The 26,028-nt window shown below is 42.5% G+C and overlaps 1 protein-coding gene and 1 long non-coding RNA gene across 4 annotated transcripts in view; one reads left to right on the top strand and one right to left on the bottom strand.

Moving 5' to 3' along the window:
- The first annotated feature begins 736 nt into the window (after positions 1–736).
- Positions 737–16,177, top strand: LOC135293662 (uncharacterized). Its single transcript, XR_010355791.1, has 2 exons — positions 737–1,326; positions 13,859–16,177. It is a non-coding gene; the product is annotated as an uncharacterized LOC135293662 (long non-coding RNA).
- The window catches only part of AFF3 (ALF transcription elongation factor 3), a 323,171-nt gene continuing 312,322 nt past the window's right edge, over positions 15,180–26,028 (bottom strand). For all 3 annotated transcript variants that reach the window (XM_064408084.1, XM_064408085.1, XM_064408086.1), the window contains one exon: positions 15,180–26,028. In XM_064408084.1, coding sequence (XP_064264154.1) covers positions 25,907–26,028 — 122 coding nt within the window. In that variant the 3' untranslated portion in view covers positions 15,180–25,906.

The following is a 26,028-nucleotide window of genomic DNA, read 5'->3' as shown; positions in this document are numbered from 1 at the left end:
GCTTCTGTCGTGACACCTCATATTGTCAGAAAGGGTGCCTAAAGTCACCAGGGGAAGATCCCTCCCCATGCTGATATTTCTATGTATTCTTTCCAGTCTCACGTGTTTCCCAGGGTGATGTTGGGCTGTCAACTACACACCAATACAAGGGCCGACAGAACACCAATCTTCTGCCATTCCACAGAGGAAGGAGAAAACTTGGGCTATGCCATTGCATGCTGTTTGGCTGGTCTGCAGGTAGTTATGTTTGAAGGGCAGAGCACTTCCAATTGCTTGGCTCTACCAGAGCCAAGTTGACTGTATAGCAGAAGATGTCTTTGCCACCTTCATCCATTTCCAGAGAGCGTCCATGGGGTGAAACTGACAACCAGTTGCTGCTCACCGCTTTACCATGGCAGCCACCGGCCTGCAGCTGCTGTGAGCGGCAGTCGTGACGGACAAATAAACTACTGAGGCTAGCAGCAGTGGGCCTTTTCCTTGTCATATGGGAGAAAGGTCCTTACTTCTCACTCTGCAGTTCTCCTGGTCCAGGAGATCTCGGAAGGATCACCTGTGTCGATTCACGCTGGGTGGGTTCAACTCAGGTTCAGTTCTCAGCCGCAAATTCGGAGGTGATTTTTATTCGGGCAGCACAGGGACGAGAATAGGGAACACTGAAGACAGACTGAACTCTGTCTCTGGACCCTTTCATACCAGCAGGTTCAGCCCTGTAATTCATCCAGGTGTTTGTCTCCGCCCAAGGCACAGGAGGCTGTTTCAGTAGCGATGCCTTATCCCCAGCACCGCCAGCACGGCCGCCCGCCAGTGGCTCCGGCTGCGGCCGGCAGTGTGGAGCTGCTCTCCGCGCAAACACGGGTTACACACGCACCTCCTGCGGCAGCCGGCCGGCATCGGGGACCCGCACGGCCAGCGCGGCCCCGGGGGGCCGTGTCCCGGGGGGCCGTGTCCCGGGGGCCGTGTCCCGGGGGCCGTGTCCCGGGCGGCCGTGTCCCGGGCGGCCGTGTCCGGGGGGGCCGTGTCCGGGGGGCCGTGTCCCGGGGGCCGTGTCCCGGGGGCCGTGTCCCGGGGGACAGCGCACGGGGAGCACGGCCGGGGCGGCGGCGGCTCCGGTGAGGCGGTGCTGCATTGCGGGCACAGCCCGCCCCGCCCGGCCCCTCTGCCCTCGGGCCGCCCTCCGGAGAGCTCCGCTCCCGGCCCCGCTCCCAGCTCGACTCCCGGCCCCGCTCCCGGCCCCGCTGCCGCTCCCGCCCCTCAGCAGCAGGCCGCAGAGCCCGGGGAGGGGGAGCCTGCTCCTCTCTAGTTCCGCACGTCTCTCGCAGGGCCGAGGTAATTACGAACGACAGAGCCACATTTCACAATTTCCTGCAATGCCGTAGTAACACAGCCTGCTGTAGTAATGCCCTAAATATTGACATGTAAAAGCTGCAGGATTATTGCAGTAGTTTCCTGACCGAGCACTATTGTTTCATGTTAACCAGTGAAAGTGCTGTTGTAAAATCTCATCTGCAGCGTTTGGTTGTGGCATTATTACATATCACTGCCTACACCTACTTTTTAATCATGATGTCTGTTTTTGTTAGCTCCAAAACCACAATGCAGTCAGGTATTTTGAAGTGGAATAAATGTTTTATTACAATTGTGATTAATTAGTTCTACTAAGCAGAGCTGCTCTTGCTCTTTCCAGAGTGAAAGAACCTAAGGAAGATTTCTAGCCAGGGATAGAAATCCCTGTTCCTCTGGTAAGGCTTTTAAACATAACAGAAAAAAAAACCACCCAAACAAACAACAAAACCCCACCAAACCTCTAGGATAATTTACACTTGCAAACAATCTGTGCCATGCCCCCCGCCTTTGAAAATTTTTCTCAGTATGTAACTAAGAGCAGTTCTGAAAGAATAAAATAACATAAAATCAAACCTTGCAGAGAGCAGCACTCTACATTTGGGCCTGGCATTAGGGGAAGTGGCTGTGAGGCTCTTTGCACAGAAGGCATTCTTACAGCAAGAATAAAGACCTAGGTAAAAAATGATGGGAAGCAAAGCAATTATGAAAAACAAACAAACCGGGAAAAGCTGTTGGAAAGAATCAGAGCCAACCTTAGCTTCAGGCATTTTGCTAATGATGGAGCAATATGGTTGCTGACTTACTACTGCAGATCACAGGACCAGTGGCTGACAGGAAAGGTGTCACCAGTATATATTTGTTTCATGTCTTCAAACTGCCCAGCTAAGAAGAGTGAAACGTTGGCATGTGGCTTTATTTTATGAACCTACTTTACCCCCCAGCAGTCATTTTGGAGAGGTGCACTAAAGTCCAGTATGGAGCAATACATCAGGCCTATTTTACATAAATGTGTAAAATAGACTGAAGAGTCTAAAGATCTCTTGGTTCTGTCTTCCTTTTCCTCATTACCACTGGTGGGTGCAACACTCTTTGCTGGTGCAGACCCTGTGGGCACAGCTGAAGAATCCTCCTCCAGTCACACGTCAGGGCTGCATCTGCCCTTGCAACTGGGAATAATACTTAAAAATAAGTTTTATTTTGGCTAATTTTGTGCTGAAGCAGTTTAGGACACTGCAGTAGAATTTATTTTAGATGAAAATTGCACATCTGCAAAGATTTCTACATCATCTCAGTAGTGCTCTGGTATCTCCATTTCCGCAGTTCCCTCCATGTAAAATTCTTTGTGTGAAGGGCAAAAATACATGATTGGATTGCCACCTGCAGCCCCATTTTTAATAAATCTGAAACTGTGGCTCTATACTCAAAGATATTAAGTAAGAGTATATTATGCATGTATAGATAGAATGTGTGCCTTTATTCTGTTTACCTTTTATTTTCGTAGTCTTCCTAGGCTCATACTCACTGATTACAAGTTTTGCCTCTCTGTTTCAAAGAGAAGTTGAAGTGGAGACCTTGCTCTCATTTGCTGTGGCTCTTACAGTTTCTTGATTATTCCCAGCTGAGCTTGGAGCATTGCTGGACACAATGTTGGTACAGGGTTCTGCCTAAAGCAGTTGTTTGCTACAACAAAGTCACTGTTAGACAACTGGAAGAAACCTCAAACCAACAGCAAAACCCTGGGCAGGCCTATTGGATCACAATAACAAAGGAGCCTAAAGCTGTGTGTCTCACCCAACTGCTCTGTTCTCCATATTCAGAGACGTGGATCTTTCTTGACAGTGACCCAGCAGATCAGCTCCCTGCTGACTGCAGGACTTTGCAAGGCCCCTTGCTGACCTGTTTACAAGTTGCACAGGAGGAGAGTTCTTACCCTCTGAAGTCTCTTACTCTGTGAACTCTAGGTAGTCTGTGTTAAGGACGGGGAAGGATTTTTCCCTTATGAGGCCAGTTACCTCCAGTTCTTTCCCCTTCTTCTGCTTGGAGCCAGTGTTTTCCTTCTCAGAATCATTTGAGATCTCAGTTGTGTGGAAGTTCATATATTTTACTTCCTGGCTAGATTTTTTTTGGGGGTGGATATTGTGATCAGACAACATTCAAACAGACTTATATATTCTCTTCTGTCAGCACAGAGGGCCAGGAATTATTGCTGGGGTTCTTTCTCTCTAAAGCCATAGGAGAGCTCAGCTTCTCCATGGTAGAAATTAGTCAGTGTGTTTGTCTCTCAGGGTTCCTGAATAACAGTGAATACCAAACAACTTACAGATTCTATCCCTACTTGCAGTTTACAGGCAGAAAGGATCCTGAGGTACTTTGGAAGACAGAGCTGTACTCTGGCATACTTTTTCATGTGATGGCTTGTGTTATTTTTAAGAAGTATTGAAAAATAGTATTGGCATCAGTGAAGTGGATGTAGTGGATTTAGTGAATGCTGATACAGAAGATGCAATTTGAACCAGAAGTGAAGGATTGAATTAATTTCTCCTAATTTAGATACCCACATCTGAGCAAGCCTTGAATGTACCTGACTATACAGACTCTAGGGTGACTAGCTCATATGTAAATGCCTGGGCTTTGGAATGTTTGATATTAGCCAAGATGAATGTTAGTCACAAAAGTCAGTCTTTCATATTCTTCTCACTTCTCTGCCATGCATCACAGTCTTCTTAACACTTTATCCTTTGGCTGTTCTGAGGTACAGGCAAACTGACAGCTCGTGAGAAAACAGCCTCTTGAATGGATCTGGCCTGTGCTGGCTCTCAGCCCAGTGCAGAGTCCCAGAGAGAGTCAGAATTGCCACAACACTAAAGGAAGGGATAAACAAGTAGAATGTGGATAGTGGAATGGGAAAAAAGAGGACAGCATGTCATCAAGGATGAAATGGCATGAGTGTTATGACCATGCTGGTATTAGAAAGTAGTAGAAAATTTAAAAAATCTGTGCTGAGGCTAGAGGCACAAAAATATCTGGAGGATGTTTGTGAGCCAGAGGAGGAGACTGGTCAGTACAGGTTTGGGGTTTTTTTGTTTGCTTGGGTTGCATGTAGACAGAGGCCTATGCAGTGTTTTTGGAGAGAATTTCAATTGCTTCATGTTATGACATACAGCAAATCATAGTGTCATTGAGGGAGCATTGGAATCCTTCCCTTTTTGCAAGACTCCTGTCCTATTTTCATTGTATGTAAATTTGCCAGAAGGGAAACCAGGACTGAGGTGCCAGATGGGGTCTAAATTTATGATAGAGAAGGTTTTGAGAAGTTCCAGTGAATCAAATAATCCTAGAGATTCATGGTCCAATCACAGTCCTGAATTCCAGGCAGTTCTGTGAGGCTGTGTGCTGCACAAATGATACAGCTGTGATGTACAGGGACAGGTCTAAACCAGCTTGCAGCAGTTTTGCTGTTTAAAAATGCTGAATATTGGCTGTCACTGTTCTCCCAGAATGCTAACTCTTCAGACATGAAACTAAATGAAGTTCAGCTTGGAGCTTCGTTCTTTTATTAGCGACCTAAGACTAAAAGGAAGACTATGAAAAATCTTTCCACCCAAGACTGTGATGAATTCCTCTGATTTACATATTAATAAAGAATGCCATGAATTAGCAAAACTCCTTTTTTCTAGTGCACGGTTTTAGCAGAACAGAGGATGTGAGTGTAGTAAGGAGTAAATGCTAATTTTCCCATGCTCAATTAGAGTTAAAAATTGTTTTTCAAAAATGCCGAGCATCTAGAGCTCCAGCTGATTTTTAAATGTGAAAAATTTGGGATAAAAAGTAGTATCTCCAGTCACAGGCAAGGACAAGTTAGTTTGGCTGGTTATGCTGACTGCCTGCCCGAGAAAGGCATAGCACAAATTATTTCCTGTGGCGTTCATAGCTTATTAAAGATTTATCTATGTTTTGCAGTCCTAACTCAAATCACCATGTAAAAACACTATAAATGGGAGCAGCAAATGTTTGAAATCAAGCTTGGTCTTTCTGAACTTGGGATTCAGAAAATCAATGAACTGGAAAGAAAAAATAGATCATTTTACACTTGGACCCTAAAACAGCTGCAAAATGTAACCTTCTGAATGAACCATTCTGTGGTCATTTTCCACATAAATAAATTATTAGAAAATTTGCAAGCAATGCACAGATTGTCTAATTCTCTTACCTGAATATAGCTTGGACAGGCAATTGCTAATGCATCAAGTGTGTGCAATGCTTTCAAGGGAAGACCAAAAATATTGTCCTGAAGATTGTTCATTCTGAGTGATCCAAGACAATTTTTTCATTAAATGACAAAATGAGGTAAAGGCAACAGAACAGCAAGTCAGGCTTTCTATTCCTGAGACAGAAAAGAGTTTCCAAATAGCACGTGCTTCAGCACAGTATAAGCCTACCCATAAACCCTGTTTTAAAAGCATCAGTGCTTAGTCCACACTATCCTCGTTCTCAGAGCCTGGAAAAAGTGTGTGTCCCCAGCTGACCCCTGATTCTTACACGTACATCTGGCCTTCCACACAACAGACATTTCCTGAGGTATTTCAGAACAAGTTCATAAAATCATAGAATAGCCTGGGTTGGAAGGGACCTTAAAGATCATCTGCTGCCAACCCCGTTGCCATGGGCAGGGGCATCATCTTCCACTTGACCAGGTTGCACAGTCCCTCATCTAACTGGTCTTGAGGGCTTCCAGGAATGGGACATCTACAGCTTCTCTGGACAACCAGTCCCAGCTCCTCACCACCTGCACAGTAAAGAATTTATTCCTAGTATTTGATCTAAACCTACTCTCTTTCAGTTTGAAGTCATTCCCCCTTTTAATGTCACTACATGCCCTTGAAAATAGTATCTGTCTGTCTTTTTGTATTCTCCCTTCAGGTACCATAAGACCACAACTGGGTCACCCACAGTTAGGTCTTTGTGCTGGATTTTCAGAAATTGCCCTGTTGGGCTGAGGGGAAATTGTTACTTTTGCCTGTAGGACTATGATGGTGCTGGTTTCTATATGAGTGAAATCTCATCTTGTTTCCATGTTCATCTTTTCTTTTCCCCTTTCCCCACGTGCAGATGTGTGCAGACACTCGTGCACACACGAACAGGACACGGTGTGAGCAGATGTGGAATGTGCCTCTTCTTCCAGGACACATTATGGGAGCTGTTTGGTGGGCAGTGGAGTACGTGCTGTATCTTGGTGTGGGCACACCAGATGAGGTCTCTGAAAGCTTCATCCTGTCTTGGATCCCTGGTATAAGAGACTGCCTTGCACTGTCCTCCAGCACAGGGCCTGGGGCTTAAAGCCGTCCTTTATCTCAAGCAGGCTGAAGCATATGTGAGCCTAATTTTTTCCAAAGGGAACCCTTCTTTCCTATATTAATGCAGCAAGTGGCAAATGCAGGCAGGATTCTCTGCCCTAGGTGTGAGAAGATCATGTTGTTTCCCATTTCTCTGCTACTGTGCCTCAGGTGAGCACTGTGTACAAGGAATCTCCACTGGTTGGATGGTAAAACTGGAAGCACAGAGAAGCGATAAGGAACAATGCAAGTGGATTCAAAAGGGATTTGGATAATTTAGTTGATGAGCCAGCAGATGGCAAATGCTGCTTGGTGTAGAAAATGAAAAGTAATTAGTCTGGGAACAAAGAGCAAATGTAGGGAATGGGTGTTACATTCAACACACTGATCAGAGAGAGAAAGGGGTTGCTGTGGAAAAAAAGCACATAGGAAATGTCACTTCAGTGCACAGCTGCAATAAAAAAGGCAAACAAGACACTAGACCGACGGAACAGTGAGCTATAATGCACCACCAAAGAGGCAATACAGTCCCCTGGAAAATGGTTATTAGGCCCCAGACTACTGCATGGAGCATGGGTCACTGTCTCAGGAAGGTTATGTTTGGAGAAAGGTGCATTATAAAGCAACTAAACTCTAAATGGTTTCAATGATTTCAGTTCTGAGGCAAAGTTAAGAGGCTCATTCTGAGGGGTCAAAGAGACCTTAAAGAGATTTTTAAATTACAGTAATGATCAGTACAGATACCAGAAAATAGTTGTAGTAATACAAGATTATAAAAATTAAGGAAGTGGTACTGAGCAGAGAGCAAAACCTTCACAAACTGCTGCAGGAGAAAAGGACAGTTACCTTCTGACTCCATTGAGTTGGCTGTGGTGAAATACAGCTTCAGGAGCACATAACTCAGTCAAGTGAATGAGGCACAATTACAGTACATGGAGGTGTCCTGTGGAACAAGCAGGAGGACAAATAATGACACAGATAAAAGCAGAAAAATAATTTAAGGGAAGAATCCCTCCCCAGGGTCTCAGGGTTTGTTTTTATTTGGATTCTGTTTGTGCAGATTCCTAAGGTGTACCTATCTACCTGCTGATAGAAAGAACAACCTTTGCACATGAGCCATACTGAATGTGAGTTCCCCCAAACCACATTCAAAGAGGAGAAAAAGGTAGGGGGAAGGTAAATGTTGCCCTGTCTTCCTTCAGGTCTAGTTAAGATAGAGATTGTTCGGCTGCTACTTGTGAAAAGCTGGGACAGCAACAGGCTGAATTAGAGGTCAACAGGTAGTTTACCAGGCTAGGGAAGGAGGGAAAAACTGGAATCAGGTATATCTGAAAAAGGGGGTAAGTAAGCACTAAAACTGCAATTAAATAGGTTTCAGGTGCCTATGTCTAGGAAAATATCTAAGCCTAGAAAAATAGTGCATGGTTGGGCAGGCATTAAGAGGCACTTGAAGCACATTTACTGACCTGTGCTGTGGTCAGCAGATACAGAATACAGAAATACAGAACTGCTGCCACTGCAGCAGGAGTTGGATGGAGCCTGTATATCCTGCTGAGCCCTGAGGTCCTGAAGCTGGTAGACATGGTTTGGAGCATGCACATTAACTGCATGGACATTGACTGGAAGCCTGGGCTCCTTCCATTTAGCACCATGGCCAGAGAAGACAGTATTTGGGGTACATTGTCAGGAAATTAGAGGTTCATTTGCACAAGCCTCCCAACAGAGAGCTTGCTACTGGATTGAGCTCAGGTCCTGATCAGGTTTTGCCTCTCCTGTTAGAGGGAATGCTAGACAGTGAAAAGGAGCTGACAAGACTGAGCTTGTCTCTGTGGAGAGGTGAGGGAGGTAGCGAATGCTGTCACTCCATGTCTACGAGGCTGCAGCTCCACAGTTGTAGCCACACTATGAAAAAGAAAACTGAGATAAAAACACCTTGTGCTGATTAACTGCAGGTGGTGCCATGGCTATATCCCTAGTGAAAAAAGGAGGGTTTGAATTTGCTGAGATTATTGCAGCTACACAAAGCTATTCAGTGCCTCTAAAACTTATGTGGAAGTGGGAAAATAGAAATTGTGTAGCTCTTGCAGACTGATGTTCTGGCCTAAAGAGAACAGCATCAACTTCTTGCAAGGACAGAAGGACCTCCAAGAAAGATATGGGATAAGCTACCCTTATAGAAACCTAATTTTAATTCTCCTGGAGTCAGGTACTGGCTTAAATTCTGAAAGCCTGTATTTTTTACTTTTTCCAAAGTTTAGCATAATTGTTCTGACTGGATATTCCTGTGATCCATATAGCCATGCAATCCTTCTTTGAATCCAGCACAGTTCTTGACCTCTGTGCTTCCTGTGGTGATATCTTCCACTGTCCAATTATGCATTATGTGAAAGAGATTTTCATTTGATCGGCTTTGAATTCATGAGGTCTTCATTTCATTGAAAGTTCCTTTATTCTTGTGTTATGCAGCAAGTTAGAGAAAAATGTCAGATATTTCTTCTCTAGAGTATTTGGTATTTTATCTTACTGTGGGCCTTCCTATCTGCCTCTTTTCTGAGATAAACAAATCTCATTCCTTTCAATCTCTTCTGTGATAGTCTCTGCCTCTACCTTTACACCCTCTCACCCCCAACTCGCTCATTCTCATTCTCACTCTCTGACCTCCACTGGTCTCTGCAGATCTCCTCTGCTTGGGGAGGGACATGGACGGTATGCCAGAGGAGAATTCAGTGCTGACTGAGTAGCTGAATATCTTGTTAGCTGTGTGGGTTGCAGCTGCACCCTGGTCAGATGTCTTGGTTGAGCCGTCTGTACTGTTTTGTAGGCATTTGGTGCTGAGCTTAGCACCTCAGACCTTAATTACTGTAACCAGCTCCTCTCTGGCATCTCTAACATTCATGCTGTCTCATTTCATTTGGCAGATATCTTGCCACCCAGAAAGACTGCATTGTCTGATAACCTGACCTTATCTCCCCTTCCTAAACCCTTTTTTCTACCACATCAAGAAGAAAGGTCTTACCCTTAATTGAAAAAGCCTTTTCAATACTTTCTTTTGCTATCTGTCTGGTTTTATGCCATCCTTAAGCTATTTATGACTTTCTTTTCATGTATTAGTAGATTTGACATGCATTTCCCACACTGTCCATGCTGTCTTCACAGTAAGAGCTTTTCCATGCCAATCTACAAGATTTCCTATTGTTACCTCTTTGTAGTAATTCAGAGCATCTTAAAAGGCTAGGTTTCTGGTATTACATCCAAGATGCAATGAAAGGTAGTAAGGCAGGGTCATCTGGAATTCCATGCTATGCCTGGGAGATGTACCTAGATCTTAAAGCATGAGCAGCACAATGAAGGTGGAGCTCCCCTTGATATTTAGCAGGAGGTGTATCCCTTCCAACCCACTCAGCCTAGGTTGGTAGGTGGAGTTGTAGATCTATCAAAGCCAATTTGTGTCTTCCATGTCGAAAGAACCACAACTACTTCATCTTACACGTGTTTGACTGTATGTGCTAAATGCCCTGGTATTGAGGCACTCATTTTCTGGCTGTGCTTTCTTGCTTGTGGGAATTGCTCCTTGGAAAGTCACAGATGATTCTTGCAGCATTAGACAGTGACCTCCAGGGCTGTCAAGGGCGCCAGGCACTAAATGGCATCTCAGTTAAATAGATTCTCTTCCTGTCCGGTTATGACAATGCAGAAAGCTTTCTTAGAGTTCTGGAGTTGAAGGTGCCTCTCTTGTGCAGCTCTTGTGGGCCGTGGTTTTTGTATGGGGGCCCTGTTTGCATAGTTCTGTCTTCTACAACTAAAACTCCAAACATTCTGGAAGCAGAAAAAGGATTTCACTTTCAAGTGTTTCTTATTTTTTGAGCCTACTTTATACTACAGTGCTATTTTGTTGTGTTGGCTAGATAAACCAAGATGTCTTTCATATTAATACATAATTTTGGAAATGAATATGTTCTCATGGGTGGGAGGTTGTGAGTGAATTGGAAGTTGACTGAATGATATTCAGGAGTAATCTGAAGAATATTATCTGGGAGAATGCTGCAGAGAGGGTTCAGGGTTGGGATACTTTGTGCTGAAATCCACAAAGCTTTTGCTTCTCTGATCTTGTTCAAAAAGGAGCTGTAGTGGAATTAGAATCTGTCCAGGTTGTTTTAGAGAGGGCAACTAGGATGGTGGACAATTTGCAACACTACTTAAAATTAGGAAGACACCCATTAGTGCAATCTTTTTCTTACTTTAATAATACTTTCATAAATGCAATGTAATCCAAATGTCATCTCTTCATTATGAGCCGGTTGTGCCTGACCCACATGTTTTAAATTGGCACTGGTAAGGCAAATGGAAAGGTGAATAGAACAGCTGAACTGAAGAAGCAAACCCAGTTGGGTCACTTCTGTTTCTTTAGTATAAAATTTTCAGAAAGCATGCATGATAAACGTATAATCAAAAGAGAATTTTGGATTTCTTTCAGCGTTCCAACTGTCTTCTATCATCTCAAATCACCTATTCATGCTTTTACAGGAGCTTTATGAAAGCAAGTGAAGTGGGTATCAATTTGCCCCTATCTTTTGCTTGGAAACAGACAGGACAGCTTTATCCTCTTCTTGTGGTTTTGTCTGGATGATGATGATGATTTTTGTGAGCCTGATCTAAAGCAGCCAATACAAAATAAATAGTTGTGTATACCTCATTTACAGTGTTTAAGCTTAAATCCTCCACTCTTGCTGTGATTTAACTCAAATAACTTCACACACAGAAAAGAATACCTTGTTTTGATTAGAAACTATTAGCTCAAGCTAGTTAGAGGACCTAAGCTTAGATATTTAAATCCCTCCCCAGTCAAAATTTGTGTTCTGATGAAACAAGAACAAATTATGTCTGCCTCATCTAAACCTGTTTTTAAGCTTTTTGTCCATTCAGCATCATGAAGAGAGCTATAAAAACAATTCACTGAATCCAGACAGACCAGGTTGCCTTCACTTACAGAAACAGATGACACCTTGTTTATCACCTTGTTTATATTTTGTATCCTTGAAGTTTAAAGAACTTCTATCACTCTTCGCTTCCTCATTCCTTTTTTTTTTTTTTCTGGTTCATCAGTGAGTTTAGGATGCCACTAGAGTAATACTCTGTTAATCACATTAAAGGAACATTAAGCCTAGTTATTTTTTCCCTACCAGCTGCTGCTAGTATTTGACGTGCAAGAATGACATAAAGATGGATCACACTTGGTGTGGTGGTGGAACAGGTCCCAGACCCTTGGCAGAGGGTGCACTGTGGCTGGCATTGGGACTCTGGAGCCTGTCTTAGGAGTGTGAGCTTCTGCTGATTTGATTTTCTGTGCTCATTTTTCAAACACCAGTATTACAAATAAGTACTTGATCCCTATGGGCAGGTGGAAGTGGGGTCTCTTCCTGAGAGAGGGCTTGTTTATGTTAAGGCTTGCTTTCAGGTTGTAACAAAAAACCTTCTGTATTGGCCTGCAAAGAAAGCCCCATAACAAAAGAAAAAAGAACCAACCCAACCTGGAACTATTTCACTCATTTCCTAAGAGGTTTGCTTGGTACCCTGAGGAACACCTGTAGGGAATGTGCTTTTCTTAATCTAGCTGGATGGAAGGTCTTGTCTGGGGCTCTGCATCAGGTACTGATAATTTAGAAGGGACTGGAGATTATTGCCCTGCTTAGGCACTGCTGTCTGTCTGGATTCAGGAGCTCTTCCCTCAAGTGAAGGTTCATCCAAGTCATCCAGCTCCCAGGCGCCTGAAATGATGTGTCTACTAACAACGCCTAAACCATTAAGTAGACATGGCTGCAAAAGCTCGGTTTTAGTGCTTTTTGAGAAGCATGACAGCAGCGAGAGGGCTGGGGAATATCTCTCAGGGAAATCTTTTAAAGATGGGTATGCTTTCCCTAGTGGCTTTCCAAAATGGAAAGTGCTTAGTGTTCATTCTTTGTGCTTAGTGTTCATTCTCCTGCTTACATGCAAGGATTTGTAAATCATAAGCAGTCTATAGTACTGTGTGACTAATAAATTTTTTTCTAGGGAGCAGGAAAAAAAGAAAAGGAAGATCTGTATCTGTAGGACTGTGTTCCCTATTAATTTAAACTGCATGTAGGCATATGTGCTCTCAAGTCACAGTTCTTGACATATATAACCTTAGCTTCTTACAGCTGATTTGTAACACTGGTGTTTGAAAAATTACTAGAGAATGTCAAATCAGTTCAAATTTACACTTGTCAGGAGTTGCATAAATGGTCCTAGGACACACTGTAACAGTACATCTCTGCTGATTTATAATTCCTTATAGGATGGGAGATTTCAAGTTAATAATCCCTATGCAGGCAGTTGAATGGCCTGGCTTTCATTTTAAGGGACACTGAGATGTACTGCTGGTTCTTATTTTTAAATTAAAGAAAATTTAAGAATCATGTTAGTGTGAATGTGAGCTTTATGCAAATGTGAAAGTATGATGACAGAGCCTGCATTTCAGCTGGACTTGTTGCAATGTTTCCTTTTGTGTTTTGTCTTGTGGGCTTGCATGTTCAGTGAACAAGATCACAGACTAATTTATTCCAGAATAGCAAACACTAGTGTCTATACATATGTTCCTCAAATTGTGAGCAGAAACCCCCCTAAAATGTTAAGCTTCCCCCTGTATTTTCCCCTTTCAGAACACATATTCCATCTTCAGGTTTTGAGATTTTTCTTCTTGTTGTTGTTTTTTTGTTTTGTGTTTTCTTGTTGTTGTTGTTGTTGTTTTTTGTGGAGTTTTTTGTTTGTTTGTTTGTTTGTTTTTTATTTTGTTCTGTATGACTTTGCACTTAGCTTTGATACCATTGAAAGTGAAACACTGGGGCAGAATTTTTAGCAAATAAGAGTTGAAGAGTTGCAGTGAATTCTTCATTGTACTGTGTCTTTAAATTAAGACTGGGTGCCTTAATAAAAGGTTAGGCTTCTCTTCATCAAGTTATTAGCCTTTCACAAAGAAATCCCTTGGTGAAATGTTATGGCCTGTGTTTTCCTGCGTAGTAAGACTAGATCATTGTAATGGGCCCTCCAGGTCTTTAGCTCAGGGGTGCCTAATTTCTTTCCTGACCTTGAGTTACACTGAGAAAAGGAAGTTTAAGAGAAACAAATCAGGAAGTAAAATTCTGCATATTCTGAATATTTTACAGGATTACGAGCCAAACGCTGAGGTGTTCAGAGGAAGGAGCAGTGCTACAACAAGGAGCTCCATTAACTGGCAGAAGCTGATGAACCTGTGTCTGGTGTGTAGGACTGAAGCAGCACTGGTGTGGGAGATAGCAGAGGGCTCTCTCTGAGCCTTGGTGGGCTTGGAAACACAGCTACAGGGAACTGTCCCTCTGTGTGTGGTTCATCAGATCCTCAGCTGCTGCAGGCAGTGCCTGGAGAAGTGATCTCCCAGTGCTGGGCAGACCATTCTTTGCCCGTTTTCCTGTCCCAGGAGCAGTCTCCTGGCAGTGATCAGGAGCAGCAATGCCGTGTGTCAGCCCATCATGAGTCATATTCACTTCCTGAAATCCATTCTCCACCCTCAGGACCAAAGCTCTCCATTTATATGCCTCAACTTGTGATGATTACAGTCCATTGAATGCACAGGTTTGTGTATGGTGGTGACTCATCAAAGTGCAGAACATTGTTTTGTCATTTTTTCTGTGCTGCACCTGAGATGTTCCACCAGTACCTGCCCTGGCTGTCAGATGCTGCCTGCAAAAATATGTCTTCCCCAGTAAGAAGTAAGAAAATGTCCAGCCCTTGACTCCACAGGTATTGATGGTGCAGAAAAGAACCACAAGACTCCACCACTTGCAAATAACCATGTTAAAAAAGCAGCATTTAGGTTTTGGCCCAAGTATGGAATAAGTACTCCTAAGAAATGGCAATCCTGCATGGGAAGAAGCCAGAGGAATTGGGAAATAACTGGTAAACATTGTGTGTGTGTGAGGACAGGGGAAGAAGGCAGGCTGGAGAGTGACTTGTACTTCTTGTGGTTTTATTATAATAGTGGCTGTAAATTGTGAAGTGCTGCTCTACAATTGCTGAAATCGTGGCTGGCTTTGGCACTACTTACAGGTGTTACTGGTCTTAAGCACAGGGGCTTGTTTCCTACATCTGCATAAAGCAAAGTATGGATTGGTGATGTGCTCATCCACTGTCTCACTGAAATGTAGCAGGGACTGCTCTCCTTTTCCCTGAGTGCTGCCTCTTTTCACGTCTGTTCTTTTTCTGCCAGACACCCCAGTTAAAACTGGTGCCCTGCTACTGAGATCTGCTGTAATGAAAGAGCCTTTCCTCCTTCCTTGTACAAGGCTTTCATGAGCTCACTCCCGAAGGGAGGGGGGATGAAGTATGTGACTTAGGCAGGAACACAGGTGATTGTGATGGGATTCAAAAGCTGTGACACAAAACCAGGCAATTGCTTACCTTGGAAAAAGGTTTAAGAAAGAGACAGATGAGGCATAATTGAGACAGAAGGATGTTGATTTCATGGTTTATTGTCACATTAAAAAAGTAATATTACTGATGAATTAATATTTGCTTTTTAATATAAAAGTGCTTATTCTTACAAATCCTTAAGGCTCATTCTGTTACATTACAGTAGGATTTTTCACCATCCCAGAAACTGTGCTACATGAGTTTTACATGAACTGTGGACATAGCAAAATCTCCAAACAGTAAAACAAGTAATTAATAATTTCATTGCCTTTTGTATGCATTATCCTGTTTAATTGTGTAACATAATTTAACATGAAAATAAACAAAAGCAACATTTTCTTTACTTTCTAGTTTGGCTTGGAACTGATCCCCAAAATATTTCTATTTATTTTGAGCGAATAGAACAAGTACAATTGGTTTTAAATCCCAATTTTTTACTTGTAGAGCAGAAGGGAAGGAGTGAGACAGAGGAGCATTACAGATGTAGCATTTACCCTATGTTTCTCACTAAAGAGGAAAGGACTGACTGCAAAGCACAAGTACTGTTTATATGCCATGTATTTATTTTTGTAATGTCCCTATGTTGTACTTAGGTAAACCTCCCACTGAAGCCAATGTGAGTTTTGCCTGAGGGAGGAATAAGACCAGGGCTCTCACAGGGGACATTTTACATTAAGTATTTTATTATATTTTTGTCTCACAATGGAAGAATGAAATAGGTGAAAGTTACTAAAGCTCTTGCTCGTATTGATCACAAGTGGAATATGATTTCTGGCATATACTATGATACACAGATAAGAGTATACCATATTTATTTGTAGTCATAATCAGAGCTATATTAGTTGGATGGGCAGTGATTTTGCTATTTCTACTTAAATTTTAGATATTTATTTATTGTAAAAACTTTTTTTTTTCAATAATTGGGTCAAAATGCAGCAACTAAAAAAATACCTAATGCAAAGATAAAAATAATTTAAAGTATTCTGGAGCAAAGGGAAAAATGCTAGCCAATCTAATAAATAAGGCAGTTTAAAGCATTTGTGACTGCTACTGTGATATATGTACATACTTTACAGCATAAATTACTGTACAGAATACTTCGTTTATTAACCTGTGTAAACAATATTGCCTGCTGTATGGGGACATATTGTGGGATTATGGTCAGCAGAAAGATAAACTGCTGTAGAAGAGTGGGGGAGGCCTCAGGTAGCACGTCCTCAGAGAGCAACACGAGCATTATTTTATGAGCTGCAAACAAAGCCATCTCGACTTGAGTAATTTTACAAAAAATCTGCTGATGTTTGTTGCTATAAACGAAATATGGAAATGAACCTCTGTGGTTTGTTACAAAAATAATTCTAGTCATAAACTGGTCTCTGCATACCTCACCTGGCCAGGGAACCTCGCTCAGGAGTTCACTGTGTGAAAAGGGAGATGGGGAAGAGTCGCAATGCGCCAGTACCTTGTTGTGTGCTGTCTGCACTGCCAGCCAACAGCTGATCCCACACCGGGACTGCCACACTGCCTTTTCAGCCACTGGTGCTACGTGCAGCATGGGAAATGGGGAGAGAACCCTGTCACTGTTGCGACTGACAGGAGAAGTAATGACACAGGTAAGCCTCCTGTTAATTCAACCACCCTGTACTGTCTTCCCCACCCATTTGCTTCCCTCACCTATGCACAGTGTGGTTTATTTTTGACTTCTGCATGGTGGCAACTCCAAGGAGAGTCTCTGTAGGATGGCTACTGCAACATGGCATTGGCCAGCAGACACTGCTGCAGTCCAGGTTTCCATAAATAATATGCCCAGGAAGGCAGGGAGTTGCCAAAAGCAGTATGTGTGTGCAGCCATGATTTGTTACTCTGGCTATCGTCTCCATCTGCCATGGTCAGCACAGAACAATGCCCCTGCACAGGAGGACCAGGGATCACTGCCCAGAGAGCAATTCTCACACTGCCTGAGCAAAGCTCCTCTGCTTTGGCTGCTGCCCCTCCTGTTGCCATCCATGGAAAGAGACACTGGCATCGCAAGCCCACTGTGACCTGGCTGCTCTGGAGCTCCCAACACACCACTGCTCTTTCTGCTCCACCAACAGCAAGGGGAGCCAGCCCTAGGAGCTGCTGTGGGACTACTGGTCTGCTGGCAGGCCATGAGCTACAGGTGTCTCTGTGTGGCCTACAGGCTGTTCATCATGGATAAAATTCCCATTTGCACATAATGAATTGAAAAACGCTGTTGAATTTCCATAAAAAGAGTAATATTGGCCTCACTTAGGCTCAAAACCAATCTCATATCTTCCATCATCTATAGAAAAACTTTATCCTTTTTTAAAGGAGGCCAGCTCTACTTCCAGGCAACATAAGGAAAAAGTGCCTGCAACTGTTTAGGAAACTGTAAAATGTATTTGATATTTCATTAGTCTTGATAGAAAAAGGTGCACATTCAGTTCTCAAGGATCTACTCTGTATTTAGGCCTAGTAAATTATAGAGTGGTCAAGAGGTGGTCCAAGTCTGAAACATATGCTTGAAATATCTGAGAAATAAATGTATTTAGCACAAGCTTATTTACCTGCATATGTGCTCCCTCCCAATATGATCTCAGCCCCATCCTGCCTCAGCCCATCCTGAGATATTTACCAATTTCATCAGGCATTCCTGTCAGCAACAGATATGACTGTAAACCTGGGGTGGGATTTATAGCACTTCTGTATCTGAGCTTGTTACCTAAACCCCCTTTTTAGCCAGTGGGGGCAAACAAGAATTTCTAGGGTGAGATTAATTGTGCTTATTTTAGACCTTCAGTATAAGATGAGGTGATTTCCAACTCCTGTGTTTAAATCAGAATCCTTTTTCTCTCTCATTCCACCTTCTTTTCCTATTTAATCTCAGTGAATTGTTCCAAGGCTGACTGTATCCTCCATGGCCTAAGGAAGGTACAGGTGAGACCACCAGCACCTGCTAGTTCTACTGCAGGGCCATGAAGTGGCAAAGCTCACTCAAGTGGATTGCTGGCACACTTGGGCCAAGGCATTGGGCCAGGATGGCCCCTTCCAGCAGCACTGCTGTTTCACACAAGGTATTTGAGTATTTGAGTTACCAGTTTTTGGTCCCCAGATTACTGGTCCCTCCTATTTGCCTTTCTCTGCAGAGGAGAAGAGATGTCAAAAACTGTCCATGGACTCATTAGCACTCACTATCCTTCCTCAAGAGGGAACTGAATTCTCTTGCTAGAAATAATGGGAGAAGGTGGATGTCAATCCCACAGATGAGGTGGGAATGAGAAGAAAGCAGGAAGGTCCTGAACTGCTTGGAGAGCTCTGCCTTTCACCTTTTTCCTGTGACCAGTTTCTACTCTGTCTTGTCCTGCATGTTGCAAGCTGGGAGATGGAGTTGAGGAAGAAGATGTCTAGAACTGCAGGAAGGGACCTTGACATCCAGAGGGACCTTGAGAGAGAGAAGACTCTCATGTGAACCTCATGAGGCCCATCAAGGTCCTGTCCCTGTGTTTGCCCAAGCCCCAGTATCAATACAGATGAGGGATGTACTGATTGAGAGCAGTCCTGCTGAGAAGGACCTGGGAGTGCTGGTGGATGACAGGCTGGACATGAGCCAGAAATGTACCCTTGCAACCCAGAAAGCTAAAAAAGCATGACCAGCTGGTTGAGGGAGGTGATTCTCCCCTCTATTCTGCTGTTGTGAGACCCCACCTGGAGTGCAGTGCCCAGCTCTGGGGATTCCAGTACAGGAAGGACACGGACCTGTTGGAGCAGATTCAGGGGAGGTTGTGAAGATGGGAGGTCAGAGGGATGGGGCACATCTCCTGTGAAGACAAGGTGTGAGAGCTGGGGTTCACCCTGGAGAAGAGCAGGTTCTGGGGAGATCTTACTGTGATTGTGGTCTTTCCGTACAAAAAGGGGATTTATAGGAAAGATGAAAAAAGACTTTACTAGGGCCTGTAGTGACAGGACAAGGGGAATCAGTTTTCAACTGAAAGAGAGTAAATTTAGATTGGATATAAGGAAGAAATTCTTTACTCTGAGTGTGGTGAGGCACAGGAACAGGTTGCCCCAAGAAGTTGTGGATGCCCCATCCCTGGAAGTGTTCAAGACCAGACTGGATGAGGCTTTGAACAACCTGGTCTAGTGAAAGGTGTCCCTGCCCCTGCAGTGGGGTTGGAACTAAATTATCGTCAACGTCCCTTCCAACTCAAACCCTTCTATTATTCTATGATAAATCTAAACTGCAAAGGAAAATATTATTTTTAAATAGAGGTATATTCTAAAATGGAAGTGAGAAAAATAATAAGAAGGGCCTGTCCTTTGGTAAATGTTTTCTATGTCTAGCTTGTTCCTGCAGGAAATGTTTTCTTTCATGTTTGTTGACAGGGTGAGAATTCCATATATAAGAATGCCAAGTGGAGGAAAAAAGGATAACTACTGCTAAGAAAGGACTTGTTAGTATTGACTGAATAACATGAACCATGTTAGAAACATTTTGTTGATTTGACTGGTGTTCAGTCCTTGGTTGCATTATTGATAACATCTAGGAGTAATGTGTCAGAACAGAGCTAGAAGTCTGCCCTGGGGATACTGTCTAACAATCGTGTGATTTGGGAAGGGCACTCCCACACAGAGTGGGAGAACATTGTGTTCCCAACCAATCTCTGATTTCCCACTTTGGTTACTGGTAATGTGCATCAAAATCAGGCACATTTTGTCATGAGAGACTTTTTTAAAAAATGCTTTGTTAGGCAACTAGTTCTCTGCAATGACCTATGCTAAAAGAAAATTTCCATTGATTTGAAGTTATGTGAGGCTGGATTCAGATTAATAAATTATTTGAACACTTGAGGCTCTTTTGAGGAACATACTTTGTACAAATTTCTTTTGCAGAAATACAAAGTGACTGAAAGACGTAAAAAGATATGAAACTCCTAGGATGGCCATGCAGCACTTTGTTAATCTATGCTGTTTGTCCCATTATATACTATTGTGATTCTTGCTCTCTGCCAGGATCAAAGTCATAGATACTCTGGGCATGGCAATTTCACCTAGACTGTGACACCCCTCAGCTCTAAGCACAAGTTTTATACACTCTGGTGCTTACACCAAGAGCTTACATAGTATTTAAGGATTTTGTGGGTCTTGTAGCTCTGGACTCAGGGGTGAAATTCATCCAGTGTACTTAGCATTTTTTTCCATAGCTCTTTAACAGCACTTTCCTTCTGAGGATACAAAGTGATTTGCAAACATTAATTAATTCTCATAAAGCCCTATGAGGCAGATAAATGTTAAGTATCCCTGTGTTAGTACATATGAGAAACATGAGACCTGAGTGCCTTATCATTCATGCTGTTCACTGTATTTGCTCCCAGAAATGGATAAGTGCCATGGGGCAGAGGAAATCTCCTTTTTCCTCTCCTAATTCTGTTGTTTTCCTTGGACTTTCTGGAATTCTTTGACGGCAGAAGGGATAAGGCTGGGCTTCAAGCTGCAGTGTGTGAAATTCAAGCTACACAAATTGCAATAGTGAAGGAGCCTGGGTGTATTTGTTGCTGGTTTTGGGGGCAAAAGCCAGGCCCTTTATGCAACCTGTGAGTTACTTGCTCCATGTTCCAGCACCCCATTGGAAAGGTAGCTTGGGCTGCCAAAGTAGGAAACACCCCTGAAAGTGAGGCATACCTGTGGGCTACCAAGAGGAACAGGCCTAGACAGCAAGTGGAGGCAGAGGAATTACTTGAAGAAATAGCCCCAGCTGGATCTCACCCATCTCACTGAAGAAAACCATAGTCTTTTGAAAGACCAATGGATGCTCTAAATCTTAGTGTTTTCCTGTCTGAAGCTTTAGTCAGGTTAGCACAAAGAGGACCTCAAGTGAATTTCTCCGTTTGTTAATTAACCTTAAGAGCAATTTACAGCTTGGGGCCAGTGATACTGCTAAATGGAGGTTTGGCCTTTTTGAGGGCAAACAGCAGCTTTGTGAGAGACAGTAAAGTAGCTGAATTTTCAGGCTAACAATATTGGCTCAGAGACGAAGTTCCACATTTTTTGAGACATACCAGACATAAGATCATCCGAATGCTTTTCTGAATACATTCTGACAAATTTATCTATGGTTACATGCCTTCCCAGCCCTTGGTGCACATATCCTAATCTAACAGTTATAATTATGATACTGATCAGATCAACCAGGCATTTTTAAGACATGAAAACTAGACTAATTCTTTAGTTTCAAACACAGTGAGGTCAAATATGTGATGGAAATGATAACCAAAAGATAACAAAATGAGAGGCATGTTAGGTCTGTGCCAGACAGACTTCTGTTGTTACCTTAACAAGTCTGTATACTTCAGTCATTGTTTGTATTTCTATTGTGCCAGGAGATTTTATTCTTTAGTTTGAGGATTCTCACTGAATGGGGGAGGGAAATGTTGCCATTGCTGTGAACAAGAAACATTTCTTTCTGACATATTAAGCATTAAGAGGATTATGTAAAGACAAGGCATATTGCAGAAGGAGATATTCTTAATATAGCTTTTACCAGGAACCAATGACCTGCCAAAAATTTAGGAGAGTTAAAAAATCCTATTGCTTTGACAATCTTTTAATTTTAAAAAAATCGTCTTGAAAAAAGATCAAGGAATTTATCCACTGTTATTTACATAAAATTCAAACTTTCCTGCTAAAAGTCATGAATCATTTGATGTCACATCTGTGGGATATCTAGGCAGATGCCATTAATCCAAGTCATTTTGAAAACTCTAATTTCATTTGGATTAAAACCTACAACTAAGTCGGTGAATAGCATATACTGTACATGCATTAAGGCTGGTGACTACTAAAGTCTCTTGGATAAATAAACTAAGTACAGATTAGCCAGGTCTAAGTATATGTCCTCATCTGGGGAAGAAAAGATATCCTGAAATTTCAGATTTGAATCAGTAGCCATGAAAAATGGTTGAACATTTGTATTACAAAAGAGATACTATGGCACAGTCCCAAAGGTGCATTTCATATAAATTAATTAGCTACACAAATTATTTTGACAACAGCTACTGCACTTCTTAGGTGATATGGCTGCTCAGTGATGAGTACTTGATGATCAATGGTAGGCACTAGTAATATCCTTCATGCTGAGTGACTTTTATTACTATTTAGATTTACAGTATATACATATGAGTTTGTATCTACACTTAGGGCTTGATCCTCTTAACCTCCTTTACCTAAGGTCTTCTGTTCACTAAAATCTCTTCCTTTGGAGCTCTGCTATTTGAACAAAAGAAATAGGCAAACAAGGGGTTTGGGTATCCTGCCACGTGACAGGAAGGACTATGCCTGGCTTTTGACCACACTCGAACCTCTGCATATGCTTTGTTCTTACCTGACACTCATGCCACCATGCCATACTACAAAGCTTTAAGGCCAAGGGCTCTGTATGATCTTGCTGTCTGTGAGGATCCTATAGGCCATTCTGGATTTGTCAAGCCCACCTGCAATACACAGTTCCTTTGCATCCATTCCCATTCCTGTATGAACTCTTACTGATTCAGAAGCCTCTGTTTGTAAGCAAACCTCTTCCTCCAGGCATAATCGTTCTGGATTTGTACAGAATGATTTCTTACTTTTCCAGAATTGAACCTGAATGTCGCTATGGCTAAAGAAGCCTGCATGTTCTTGGACTTTTACAGCAGATTAAAATAAGTTAGTGTATTTCATGGAACTGCAAAAAAGGACAGCCTCCTCTGGTCCCATCCAAAACACACAGAGCATCTTTGACTCACAGTGTGATATGCCTAAGACTATTCAGGTTCTTAAAGTGGTGCATATGCTTAACTGGACCAGACCTGAAGTCACATGCACTTTTGCAGACCAGTCCCTAAGAAGATGAAATTAAGCATTTGTTGTCACTGTGCCACATTCAGACATCCAATCAGCAGCAATCCTATAGAGCAAATAGCCTGCACAGAAGAGGATTCTAAATAACCTCGCTAAAATAGTACAGCTGCAAGAAACCCTATGGAGAGAAGGCCAAACCCTTTAATCCACTCATCCTGTTGCACCACCAGAAATTAAGGCTCAGTGTGCTCATCAGACAACACAGATGATGCCAGCACAAAAACTAAAAATCAGTAAGATTTCCATGGAAGCAATAGGTTTTTTAGCTGAAATAACTCAATATAAGAGCAATGTACAGGAAAGGACAATCATCTACAGAGATGCTTAGTACTTGGAAATGTTACAACAAAACACCATTAATTCTTGCATTTCTTTGAAGTTTGTTGACATATTATATCCATACAAAGAGTTCATAATGATTAAGAAAAATATCCCGATCTTAGTAAAATAAACATGCTTCAAAGTTCCATATTTGAAACTCAAATGCCACATGTGCAATAAAACTAAACTCCATTTAAGGCAAGTAATATACGTTACTTCTAAAATTTCTCAACATTAAATATCAGAAAGGGCTCCCATACCCCCAAACTTATCTGAAGATAAACATCATAGGCACCGTCAAAGAAAACAGAAGCTAATCTAGCTGGAGTTTCACTTTCCTGATCTGAGGAGAAATCCTGCAGTACCTGTGGATGGCATTGAAGCAGCTGACAGAATCCGTTGCTGCTAGTCTAGCAAATCCTGACAGACATCCTTCCACAGCCGGAGATCAGGCAAGGGATAAACAGAAAGGCACCGATCGAGTTCTCCACGATACTTGTGACGAAACAAAGTGTGTTCCTTCTGGGGTGGGTGACAGCCCGGGCTAAGGGTGACGGCAGGACTCAGAGGTCACGTATTTTGTCATTTAAAGGCAAGGACATGTTCTCTCCTAAAGCCAGCCATGTTGTAACACTCAGGTCCATGCTAAGAGGTGGCCACAGCCACAGGCATTCTCCTGGGGGGAAGTATCTGAGCACCGATGGGCACATAAATATTGGCCCAGGATGGCTTGGGGCTGAGCAGTTCCTCAGTGGCTGCTTCAGAGAACACAGTGAATGCTGAGTCTGAGCATAGGCTGGAGTTATGGTGAGCAGCCTCGGCAGAAAAACACAGCTATGCGGGGCTCAGTGTGCTCATAAGCCCACTCTTTACCATGGGGTGCATGGAGTCTGTGCTACCAAAGACATTTGACTGAGAAATTGTGCCATATTGTTTGGTATCTTTTCTTCAAAATGCAGCTCTTCAAAAATGGGGGATGGAAAAATAAAGGCAGCAAGTACCAATTAATCAACCATTTGTATCAGTGGCTACTTCTACTTGTATCTTCTATTGGAAGTCTTTTGTATTCACAATTTCTTAACATGTAAGCAAATTAGATTAGAAAATAACAGTAAAAGGGTTCACCTAATGCCTCAGACAAGAACAGTCAATTGAAAGTCACTGGAGCTGCTGATTTGCTGCCTTAGCTGCTGCTAAAGGCAGCAAATCTGATTGCAAAAGAAAATATTTCCAATATAGGAAAAAAACTCTTAAATATGTGAAAACCACTCAAAATGAACAAAAATGCACTGAGTTCAAGCAGATATGAACTGGCCTTGACCTCATCTGACCCAAATTAAACTCCAATTATTGTGGGATTAATTCTCTGGCATGAAAAACACAGCCTGTCAACAGGAACTGAAAACATCCCATAAATCAAGAAACGTTAAAGCCTAGTTGAGGATTATGCATGAAGAGTGAGAGGATTATGATAGGAAACAGTTCTTAGCCTGATGAGCAGCAAACTCAGCTTCCCAGATAAAGGAAATTGCATGTAATGCTCCCATACAGCCTGGAAGAAAATGTTGCAAGCTTCTGCTAGATGAAAAAGATATGAAAGTCAAAATCTGCAGGATGAAGCCTTCCCATGCAAAGCCAACAACTGTTATAAATATCTGTCTCTCTGTGTGTGCAGCTGAAATTAACACATTTTCCTTCCTAAGTGGATTACTGTTGGCCATATTTTCCCTTATCTATTTACTGTCAGTAACAGAATGCAATTTTCCACCATCTCTTCTAAGTTCTTCCTATCAGCATATCTGTTTTCAGGCCTTCCTTTTGCTTGATACTGTAGGTTGCACTGTTGGTGAGGAGCTGAACGAGACGTAAAGTTATTTAAAAAGACAGGAGAAAAGAAATGCATGCAATTTGTTGAAACTTATTGCACATGAAGGAATGCTGTCTTTCTCCATCTTAATGTGGAATACACACCTCCTGTCTGTGCTCCAGTGGAGAAGTAACAGGGAGATGGCACATTAATATGGGAACCTCTGCGACGTGTCCATGCTCGCAGTAAAAATTCTCCATGTCTATGATTTGCCCTCATTCATTCCAGTTCAGGAAAGCCCTTGTGTATGTGCTTAAGCTCTGCTGAAATCATTGGGATTTCAGTACAAGCTTAAAGTTAAGAATCTATTGTGAGCTTTCCTGAATAGGGATCTGTGCTTATTGCACTTGGTTCAATCAACCCATAAGATTTTGGTTTCTGAGTTTTTCAGTACAAGAATAGAAAGGGTATATTTGTGCATTAAGATCAGTTCTTTATAGTATTTCTAGTGTATGAAAATGTTTGGAGAGTGATAGAGAACAATTCATTCTGAAGAGACGTCATTGTGTATTGTACCTCTGCGCACGTACATGTCTACACTCAGAAGAATTTTGCTCAATATTGAAGAAATATTCACCTTTGTTTGGATCAATGCTGTAGCTGACTATTTCTGTAGCACAGTGTCCAGAATAACTGAATTATCCATGAAAGGGATACTGTCCGTGTGAATGGCACACAGTCATTATGACAAGTGAGCGCTATTCCGCACCCAGTGCAGTCCTTGTTGGGTGTACTGGACTAAATGCTCCATACTGCTGTGCAAGGTGACAGGTCCCATCAATGCATCCAAGTCGTTAAAAAAAT

This window comes from Passer domesticus, chromosome 2, assembly GCF_036417665.1.
Source record: "Passer domesticus isolate bPasDom1 chromosome 2, bPasDom1.hap1, whole genome shotgun sequence".
Classification (NCBI taxonomy): Eukaryota; Metazoa; Chordata; class Aves; order Passeriformes; family Passeridae; genus Passer; species Passer domesticus.
Note: the sequence above shows the minus strand (reverse complement) of the source record. Positions and strands in the feature narration are given on the sequence as shown.